This window comes from Gossypium arboreum, chromosome 11, assembly GCF_025698485.1.
Source record: "Gossypium arboreum isolate Shixiya-1 chromosome 11, ASM2569848v2, whole genome shotgun sequence".
Classification (NCBI taxonomy): domain Eukaryota; kingdom Viridiplantae; phylum Streptophyta; class Magnoliopsida; order Malvales; family Malvaceae; genus Gossypium; species Gossypium arboreum.
The window spans coordinates 134,969,042-134,980,646 of NC_069080.1; the positions used below are offsets into that span (position 1 = coordinate 134,969,042).

The window sequence follows — 11,605 nt, forward strand, 5'->3', positions numbered from 1 at the left end:
CCACTTAATTTTGAATTATTTCATTTTAGTCCCCAGACTATCGACCCTTTGGGGAATGACTTGTATTGGGTTTGGGTTATTTTCCCTTTTGGACCTTGCATTTTATTGCATATTTAATTCGACCCTTTTTTTACTGTTTTATTTATTTATGCCCTAAAATTTTGTTATGGTTTCAATTTAATCCCTTGTTTATTTAATCCCACCCCTTTGCTTTCTGTTATTTAATTTCTAGCATTTATAATTTATGTTATTTACATTTTTACCTATGAATTTTTCGATTGTTTTATTTTGGACTTTTATTTTAATTATTGATACTATTAATATTACTAAGTGATCATCGTTGCTAATTAATATTACTTTTGTTGAAATTTGCTCAAATATCAATATTTTATCGATTATATTATTATTATACATTTTATACTATTTCACTATTATTATCACTATTATCATATAGTATTATTAACTGAATATTTTTATTTATTATTGTTTCTTATTATTGTATTCACTATATTATTGTCATTTTATTTCATTATTTATATTGTTATTTTTTAATACCATAATTTTGCCATCATTATACATTGTAAATTTTGCCGCATACATTTTTTTGACGCAAAAACATAAGAAATAATTAAAACCGAGGCAATGTTCGTTATTTTTGGGATTCGAGGTGTCGTGCTCCTAACTTACGGAGCATGGTCTCTCCCTACAATAGAAATAACCAAATATCCTTTTTAAGACTCAAGACACATAGGACTTAGGTAATAATCAAATGACGAATATTCTTATTTTTAAGGATTCGATATATCGTGCTCTAACTTATGGTACATGATCCTTTTTCTTGATTGACTCGAAATAAGAAAGCCCTTTCCATAAAATTTAATTTAGTTGGCGTTATTTTAATAAAATCATGCAAGAAGGGGATCGTACTTTAAATTTTCTATGAATTTTCAATTCTAGACACTAAGACATCAAGTAATCAACTAGGTACCAATTATGGACGTTATGAGGATGCTAATCCTTCCTCATGCATAACTGACTCCCGAACCCATTTTCAGGATTTTGTAGACAAAAATTATCGTTTTAGTAAATTTAACCTTTTTATTAAAATGATTAAATTTCAAAGTGATCTGATCACATCTAGTAAAAAGGATTTGTGGCGACTCCATTTTCGTTTTCTAAAATAAAAAGTCAATTCCTTAGAAAAAAGATTTCGGCAACCATCACTTGGATAACTTAGGTTATCAACTCGTGACACTTAGAGCTATGCAATATATTTGGTGTTTTGCACAATATGGCATGCTTAATAGTTTTCACTACCGAAAGATATGGTGCCTTATTCTTCTTTTATCTTCCAAAGTTTTAGGATTCATATCATTCGAGTGATGTATAGTATGCACCATAAGCAAGTTTCCAAAAAATTTAATACATTTTCAACAAATCATTTTTCAAAATATCCCATTCTAGTGTAATTATGTTTAACATATGTATTTATATAAATTATGATAATATATGTATCGATGTTATTTTCACATGTAAAAGTATCATAAAAGTCTGTGTGCCAAATGTTAGATTGCATTTTATCTTATTTACAAAAAAAGCAAGTTAGTTTCTATACATCGATCAAAGAGCAAATTGATAATTTTATTAAAATTTTAATCATTTTCTATTATTAAAAATTGATTCATATACTGTAACGCCCCAATTTTTGGGAATTCGTGAATGTTGGCATAGGTTTAATTATGTTTGTGGGCCTCTAGAAGGCCCAAGCTTAAGATAGAACCCGTAATTTTAGTTAATTTTGTTCCATAAGAAAAGGGAGTGAAATTATGAAATAGGACTTATGTGAAAATGTTTGAAAATGCTATAGGCTAAATTGAGGTGGCCAAATAAATAGGAGTGCAAAATAGGAGGATTTGCATGACAAACCTCCCATTTTACATGAAGTGGCTACCATCATGTTGTTGTAGACAATATGAGTACTTGATATCCATAATTTATGGTACAAATTAATACAAATTGATAATAGGTTAGGTAAATGTTTCATAATAATAGGTTAGGAAAATGTTTCATAATAATAGGTTAGGTAAGTGTTCCATGATAATAGGTTAGGTAAATGTTCCATGATAATAGGTTAGGTAAATGTTTCATGATAAGAATTTCATGTCTTTTGTATTAAAGAATTAAATGGATGAAATATGAAGTTTTATTAAAAGAAAAAGGGTGAAAAGAACAAAGTTTTGTCCATCTTTGTTCATCATAGCTGAAAGTTAGAGAAGAGAAAGAGAGGAGAAAGCTCTTGAGTATTTGGTCATTAGGAGGAGGAAAATTGAAGGTAAGTTCTTGGTACCTTGCTTCTATCTTGAGGTTCATGAGTTCTTCTTAATTCTACCTTAACTCTTGAAGTATATTTTGATTTTTAGTTGTGTTGTGAGCATTTGGTCATGAATTAAAATGAAGGAAATGGTTGTTGTTTCATGTTCTTTTGATGAAAAATGGAAGATATGTGAAGTTGAGCCAAACAAATAAGCATGCATGTGCCTTAGATGCTAAAGGGAAAATCGGCTAACATGTTGTGCTTTAAAATGATGAAATGGAGATTATGCTTAAGTAAAAATCATAGATATGTGATGATTGATTGGTGATATACATGTTTAAATAACATGCATGCAAGATAGGTGTATGAAAGAGTGATTTGGTAATAAATCTGCTTGGGACAGCAGCAGTAACGTGATTTTGGAAAATCACCATAAATTGTGGGAGATGAATTAGAAGCTTAATAAATTAATGAGTCTAGTTTCAAATGGAATAAACGAGAACATATTTTGAATTCTGTACAATGAGAAATTTGATTCGTAATGAAGAGTGGTCAGATTAGTCAAACAGTGAAACATGGGAAACTTTGAGAAAAATCTGGTATTGATTGGCTAAACCAAAAATTCTGAAAATTTTATGGATAGAAGATATATGAGTCTATTTTCAAGGAAAATTAACGGAACTTGATTTGGAGTTTCGTAGCTCCAGTTATAAATAATTTAGTGACTGTTGCTCAGGAAGACAGCTTGCAGCGAAATTATGATTATGTGGTAAACATTGACAAAAATTTGTTAATGAGTTGCTTATTGATTTCTTATAAGCTTACTATGATCTGTAGGTGTGGTTGGCCGAATATTGTAAGGGGTTAATACGTAGTTTGTATTTGAATAGTTAGATTAACGTGTTAGTAATCCAATTGTAGGCGGTTCGTGTGTGGATCTCGTCGAGATATCGTCGCAAGCAGTGTGTAACTAACACCCTCTTTCTTAGTCTAGATCGGCAAAAGCGAAATGCCGAAATGCCAAAACGGTATTTTGTAGATTTGCGAAAAGTAATGCTCGTGAGGTAAATCGATTAATGTTTTTGGTAAGTTGCAATGTTTGGACCGCAAAGTGCATGATTTCTATGCCTCGATATTTTTGGGCTTAATGGGCCAAAATTGGAATGATAGGTCAACGGCCCAATTCGGTAAGAACACTCGATGCGTGATTCTGTTAGTACGTGAAAAGTAGGAATATGCATGAAAAACCTAAAATAGATAAATTACTGAAATACCTTTAAAAGTGGAAAATTTACGCTTTTACCCTAGTAGATAAATTACCAAAATACCCCTAGGGTTAAATTGACCTAAATGCATGTTTGATCGTTGTTATTTACTGCATGCCATGTTGTTATTATCGATGCATGGGACCGGGATATTGACGAGGAAGTACTGAAAGTGGCTTGTCCACGTCTTGGAGGATTTGCCTCAATTCTATCGTTAAGCGAGCAGCAAAGTCAAGCCCAATGGAGTGTTAAATGGGTGGGTTGAGCTATTCCCCACATGGAGTGTATGGCTGGTACGGGTGGAGTGTAGTGGTTGGTGGGTTGAGTAGTCTCCCAAATGGGCTTGCATATGTTTCTTGATGTTGCATGTATTTTGAAATGGGCCTATGGGCCATCTTTATTATCTGAATAAGGGCTAAGGCCCGTTTATTGTAATTTGAAAAGGGCTCGCCCAAGACCACTATTACCCAAATGGGCTTGCATATGTTATTGATGTTGCATGTATTTTGAAATGGGCCTATGGGCCATCATCATTATCTGAATAAGGGCTAAGGCCCGGTTATTGTAATGAAAAGGGCTCGCCCAGCACCATCATTACTGAATGGGCTTAGGCCCAATGGGCTTGAGTGACTTGGACTTTGAATGGGTTTTCCTTACACATCGAGTTTCCCAAACTCACCCCTTTTATTTTCATCCACGCAGAAATCCCCAACCATAGTGGGCTTGGAGTCGTGAGGAATTCGAGTGGCCACCCGCTTCGAAAGTTTGATTTTCTTCCGTGAACTGGACATCCTTTTATTTACGTTTCAAGTTTTGGGCTTTTAAATGTAATAAGGCCGCTTAATTATTTTATGGTTTTAATATGTATTACTAAGATAGGTAATACTTATATTTAACTGTTGAAATTAGATAGCTTTAGGGCGTTTTCAAAAACAACAATTGATTTCAAAATAACACGACAACAAGCAAAGCTTCCGCAATGAAAGTATTTTCCAAAATTAATCACTTTTCCTAAAAATCGGTTTCTAGAAATATCCATGACGTTAAGGTGTGGCAATGGCGGTATGCATGTCTAGGATTGGATCCGAATGGAGCTTGGTACTTAAGCAGTCCGATGGACTCACCACCTCTTTTCCGGTTTCCTACCTGGTGCACAGCTTCCATTCACTTTAACCCATAATGAAATTATCTTTTGAACATCAAGTACGATTTTCTAGACTTAGAATGGAAATTTTTTTTTTTTACGTTTTTGATGTGGCATGCCGGATCCGGCCATAACTTCTCGGCCGGGTTTGGGGTGCTACATATACATTAGTTTGAGGTATAGTAGCATGTCACATGTCATTATTTGGTTATTTCATTAGTCACACCAGTTTTTAACATTAAAACTAGAGGAAAAATTTAACAGAAATGACCAAATTATTTTTTTATCTAATATATAGGGACTAATGTACTCATTTTTCAATATAAAGGGTAAAATGTAATCCAACTCAATGTACAAGGACTTCCATGTTAGTTTTTTTCCAATTCCACATTATTTTATCATATTATATTTTAAAAAAAAATTTTAGCATACGCCTATCTTGTAAATGGTATAATGTCCAGATTGTCTCGTCTTTGATTTCATTTGTCAATTAATGATTGTGGATTTGACAACATTGACCATTCTATGCACGGGAACTGCTCATCTACTCCGTTTCCGCCATTCTCACTACCCATTGCATTCATTTTCTCTGCACTACTGCTCCTCTGCACTGCACTCTCCAATTGTATTTAAAGACAATATATACATATAGATTGTAAATTTTCTTGGCTGGAAGCTCACAGTAAGCCAAAATCAAAACAAACTTTTGATGGTATAATTGTTTTTTAGCCCTTGAATTTTAGGTGCTATGAGAAATGGATTACAACCTCATCTTGTCATTATCCCAAAATCAAAACAAGCAACTCTTGGTTGAATGTTGAAACCAAGGGCCAAGTCAAAATTGTTTTAGAATGAGTCCAAAATGAAAAATGAATTTGAAGGTTCAAAATACAATTTTATTATTATATTAATTTATAATTTCATAAATTTTAAAAGGATTAAATGATAAATTTACTAATTTAAGAAGACAACAGGGAATGTAAAATCTAATTGAACCTATCTGCGTTCGGATCGGGATGGATTTTTTTAATTTAAAGAATTAAATAGATTGAATCGAAATTCTAGGATTTACAAAATTCTGATAAATAACAAGAGTTTACAAAAAGAACACTTACTTTGGTTGATGTATGGTATAATAAGCCTGCAAAGCACCGATAAAAAGAGAAGCAATGGCACCCACAAATGCGAAAAACGTCCAACGAGTCCTAAAAAAAGTACGAAAAATTTGAGCTGGATATTTAATCCACATATCTTTACGATGATTATGTATTTGCTGTATAACCCGACTGTAAATTATCCGATTAGGAACCAAAACAGTGTTCATCTTATTGAAAAGCTTAGCCACTTCTTCATCACTCCCCAATCCATTGTACAGTATGTTGGCGTCGCTCAGTTCCTTAACATCTTGGCATCATTATCAGTTTCTTAACTTATGGTGTTTCGATTTTCTCGAATTTTCAAAAAATAACAATCACTAATGTTACGAGGGTGCTAATTCTTCCTCGTGCGTAACTGACTCCCGAACCTGTTTCTTGAAGTTTGTAAACCAAAAACTGTTATTTTAATAAATTAAATCACTTATTAAAACAATCAATCATAAAATAAGCCGATCATATCTCATAAAAAAAAAAGATTGATGACGACTCCATTTCTATTTTTTAAATAAAAAGTCAATTTAAAAAAAAAAAAGTTGGACAAAGAGTATAATCGATTGAATCACCCATCTAATTGTAAATATTCTTTTTAAAATCCTTAAATTACCTGTCCTGTTGATGTGATGGTGGCTCTTTCATCTTGATTGGGATGATAACAATGTGGTCGATGAACCTTATGATTGCATCAATTTTGCATTGGTTCAAGTTACATTGATTGATACACATTGCTTCAATAACGATATTATTTTTATTTTTTCACAAGCACAATGGTAGAGGGCAAGCAAGGGTTTTACCCTCTTAAATTTGAAATTTTATTTTTATAAATTATATTGGTTATCTAAAAATCATAAGAATTTAATTTAGTCATTTAAAATTATAAAAATTTTAGTTAATACAATATAAAAGCATTTTAGAACAAATACACAAAATAAAACTTCAGCATGTAAGAAATTTATATTGAGTAGGTTTAGGTTTTAACAGGTTTTTAATCATTAGTTAAAATTTCGAGTTTGTACTAGAAATAATGCATTTAGTTGAAAATAAACATCAAAAAGAAATAAAAAATCACTCAGTTCAATCTAGAGACGGAACGTGAGAGGAGACCCCTTCAGAATTTTAAAAAATTATCATTAAATCCTTCAAAATTTTTGACATTTTTTACTTAGGACTCCTACTCTTTTAATATCCTAATAAAGCCTCACAAATAAATGTTGAAATTTTCAAAAATTTCAAAGGTTGTCATCAATTTTCTCAAAAATTTTGATTAAGTCTCTTCAATATTATTTTCAAAAAAAATATTCTCAATAAACACCAAAAATTAATCGAAAATCCAGGAGTTACAACATTATCATAAATAACAATAGTTTACAAAAAGACTAGTAAAGGAACCCTACTTTAGTTGATGCATGGCAAAATAAGTCTGCAAAGTACTAAGAGAAAGTGCAGCAATGGCACCCACAAATGCCAAAAACGTCCAAGGACTCGTAAAATAAGTATGATAACCTTGAACTGCATGATTAATCCACATATTCTTACAATGATTATGTATTTTCCGTTTAACCCCACTGTAATTCTTCGGACTAGGAACCAAATCAGTGTTCATCTTATTGAAAAGCTTAGCCACTTCTTCATCACTCCCCAATCTATTGTATAGTATACCGGCGTCTCTCAGGTCTTTAACATCTTCGGCTTCATCGATCAATAAATCAAGGAAACACATATAAGAAGTGACGGTGAAATCGTTGTCGAAATCCGGACACATTTCGTAAGCTATTAAGTTCATGGTTGAATCATTAACGTTGATCGGCGGTAACCGTAATTTTCCGAAGACGAAGATACTGTTGAAACTGATGTCGGTTAAACAACTTGTTTCGCTGGCTTTTAGCCGTATCCCGGCCTTTTTAAGCTCTTTTACGTTACCAATGGTGTGGTGCCGTTTTGTTCTTGCTTCGTTGCTACACAACTTGTTTCCGAAGAAGGTATGGTTGAAACTGATACCGGGTAAACAACCTGTTTTGCTGGTTATTACGGTCTCTTTAAGCTCTTTTACGTTACTAATGGTGTGTGAATGGTGCCGTTTTGTTTTTGCTTCGTTGGTAAATCCGTCTTCAGTGAATAACCACGAAGGCCACCACCATGGTTTTTCTTTTTTGAAACGGAGTCTTACTCGTAGTAGATTCAATAAGTGAATTCGCTCTCCTTCTTGCTGCTCCCACCACCATTAACGACAATAAATTCTGTGTGAAGCTAAAATTAAGATTTTCAAAATAGATAATCCAACGATTAAGTTATTGATTTATAAACCTTAATTTATTTGATTTAATAAAAGAAATTATTAAAAATTTCGATTTGATAACCCGGTTTAATTAATTTTTTTACCCTGTTCATATAGATTTTAAATCCACTGGACTATTGACTGTCTCTGAATTTTCAATCCAAATTGATTCAAACAATATTAACTAAAATACAATTTTATTATTGTAATAATGCAGAAATCTTACCATTTTTAAGATATTAAACTTTTCCATTTTGAGAAGATGGATTTGAAATCAGAATTTTTATTTCTAAAAATGTATACTCAACAGGATAAATGAAAACCGACAGGCAGGGTCGTTCTCAAAATTTACATTTTAATCTCTTTAAAAATTATTAAATTATAATAAGCCCTCAGATTAAAAAATAATTATTCAAATTTTTAAAAAAATCATAAATTAATATATGAAAAAAATTTAAGGATTAGACTATACTTGTTAATCAGATTGATTGGATAAAAATTAAATAAAATTAGAGTTAGACCAATTAAATTAAAAATTCATTTTTATATTTTTAATATTTTCAAAATTTGATATAATTAAACTAAATCAACTAATCAACCAGAAATGAGAGTCAAATAGATTCCATCACCCATCTAGTTATAAAAACCTTTTAACATTTATAAACTCCACAAAAATGATTCTTTATTTAATTCCCTAAATTACCTGTCTTCGCCTGGGTTGATAACAGTACCGTCGATGAACCTTGGGATTGCATTCATGAACATTTTGCCATTACCCGAGCTTGTAAGCAATTCAAGAACACGAAAAGGTAATTGGTTTTCCAACAAGAACAGATCCGAGTACACAAATGTCAGCAAATCGTTTTTAATAAACAATTTACCATCATCATCATCATTACCGTAACGCATGTAAACTGCTTGTAAAATTGCGCAGCCGTCAACGAAGAACATCCAAGCCAGTTCCTTGTTATCGCCGCTATACTCCTTTAATTCCTGTGGATCATAGCATCCCTTCAAGCCATCCATCTCTTTCTTAATGTTTCTGTACAAGGACTCCTTATCGACGCCAATTTTTTCGACGAAATGTGTTGCTAATTTGAGCTTGAGCTTCTTGGATGCAGGGAGGGTGCGATCACAGTGGTGGAGTGGGCCGATTGAGATCACTTTCGGCATGAAATACTTCTTGAAATCTTCGTTACGGCAAAGGGTTGATGGGACTTTTCGTATCAATGGTTTGGCATTGAAGTTGGGTTGGCCGCCGTAGAAACTTTTGTCTAATGACTGGAGATTCGCTACTTCGTCACCGCTGAGAGGTTCGTCCATATCAATGCTTGTGGAATCGTTGTTGTCGATGATTGTTTGATCAGTGGAAACTGCTCCGACGGCGCCGGCTCCTTCCTCCGTGGACGACATTTTCAGGCTGACCGGCTCGAAGTAATTAACAAGGTGATTTTGAAAACTGGTTTTGGCTGATTGAGTGATGTTGGATAAAAGGTGGCAAAATGGCTACGATTATGGCAAATGCTTTTTATAACTTAAATACAGAGGAGAATTTAGGGAAATGTAAAATTGTTATTTAGGATTTTAAATTTTTATAATTTTAAATTAGTAAAAATATACTTTGGCCCTATAAAATTATAAAAATTCAATTTAATTCTTTAAAATTATAAAGATATAGATTACAAAAAATAAAATTTCCTTTGGCCCACTCTAAAAATTATTCTGCTTACCCGCACATAATAAAATATGGAAAATACTTTTGGTGTAATTCAAATTTATCCTTTATAGTCAATTTAATTTTCATTTTTTTCAATTTAATTTTCTATCTTTTGGAAGAGTGGAATTTAACTATCAATTTAAATTAATGTTTTTTAACGAAAATAGTGACTAAAATATTAAAATTTTAAACATAACATGTAGCACCCCAAACCCGGCCCAGAAGTTATAGCCGGATCCGGCATGCCACATCAAAAACGTTAAAAAAAAATTCCATTCTAAGTCCAGAAAATCGTACTTTGATGTTTAAAAGATTAATTCATTAAGGGTTAAAGTGAATGGAAGCTGTGCACCAGGTAGGAAACCGGAAAAGAGGTGGTGAGTCCATCGGACTGCTTAAGTACCAAGCTCCCTTCAGATCCAATCCTAGACATGCATACCACCATTGCCACACCTTAACGTCATGGATATTTCTAGGAAACCGATTTGATTAAGTCATTTTTAGGAAAAGTGATTAATTTTGGAAAATACTTTCATTGCGGAAGCTTTGCTTGTTGTCGTGTTATTTTGAAATCAATTGTTGTTTTTGAAAACGCGCCCTAAAGCTATCCAATTTCGACAGTTAAAATAAGTAATACCTATCTTAGTAATACATATTAAAACCATCAAAAATAATTAAGCGGCCTTATTACATTTGAAAACCCAAAACTTCAAACGTAAATAAAAGGATGTCCAGTTCACCAGAAGAAAATCAAACTTTCAGAACGGGTGGCCACTCAAATTCCCTCACGACTCCAAGCCCACTATGGTTGGGGATTTCTGCGTGGATGAAAATAAAAGGGGTGAGTTTGGGGAAACTCGGTGTAAATTAACCCAACCATAGCTTATATCACTCAAACCACGAAATAGAATAAGTTGGCCTTAGCCGAGCGAATTGAATAAAGCCCATAGGCCCATAATGAAACGAAACAAATATTACATGTTTATGCGAAACCCAACCTAGATTCATCCATAACACCCCGTGCAGCGTTACACCATGTGGGAGACTACTCGACCCACCCAACCGCTACACACCACGTAATTTGCAGCATGGCTGCGAGCGAATAATGTGACGAGTCACGGATCTGAATAATCGTGGCGGGGCCACGAGCGAAGATATGTGGCGAGCCACCGGATCGAATATTTGTGGCGAGCCACCAGATCGATATTTGTGGCATAGCCACGAATGCTTCCTCCATAATATAACCCATGTCCCCATGCAATGATATATAATCATGGCATACATCATACAGAATCAGATCGTCATACTTTTCAGTCAAAATTAACCCTAGGGGTATAACGGTAATTTTACACCTAGAGGTATAACAGTAATTTTCCATACATAGGGGTATTATAGTAATTTAGCTACTTTTAGGGTTTTCATGCATATCCTAACTATTTACGTACTATCAGCACACTTACCGCAAATACTTACTGAATTGGGCCCGTTGGCCCATGAACCCGATCTTTGACCCATTAAGCCCAAATTATCAAAATGTACGAAATCGCGTCTTGCAGTTTATTACTTTAGATTACCAAATATACAAACCCAACTATCTTACGAGCATTACTTTTCATAAATTCCCAAAATCTGACTTTTGACATTTGACTTTTAAACTTTTGCCAATCTAGTCTATGAGAGGTTGTGGGTTACACACACATTTTGCGACGATATCTTGTGAGATCCACACGAACCGC

At 33.3% G+C, this 11,605-nt stretch overlaps 2 protein-coding genes across 2 annotated transcripts; both read right to left on the reverse strand.

Annotated features, from left to right (window-relative positions):
* Window positions 1–7,123: 7,123 nt before the first annotated feature.
* Window positions 7,124–8,098, reverse strand: LOC108471387 (UPF0481 protein At3g47200-like; the record flags this gene model as incomplete). Its single annotated transcript, XM_017773014.2, has 1 exon — window positions 7,124–8,098. A coding segment is annotated over one exon (831 nt), but the record flags the coding sequence as incomplete, so codon positions are not given.
* LOC128279340 (UPF0481 protein At3g47200-like) lies at window positions 7,124–11,605 on the reverse strand. Its single transcript, XM_053021610.1, has 3 exons — window positions 11,566–11,605; window positions 8,856–10,687; window positions 7,124–8,114 (listed from the first exon to the last, which is right to left on the reverse strand). Exons 2-3 carry the CDS (start codon window positions 9,563–9,565, stop codon window positions 8,099–8,101), a joined length of 726 nt encoding a protein of 241 aa, XP_052877570.1. The 5' UTR covers window positions 9,566–10,687; window positions 11,566–11,605; the 3' UTR covers window positions 7,124–8,098.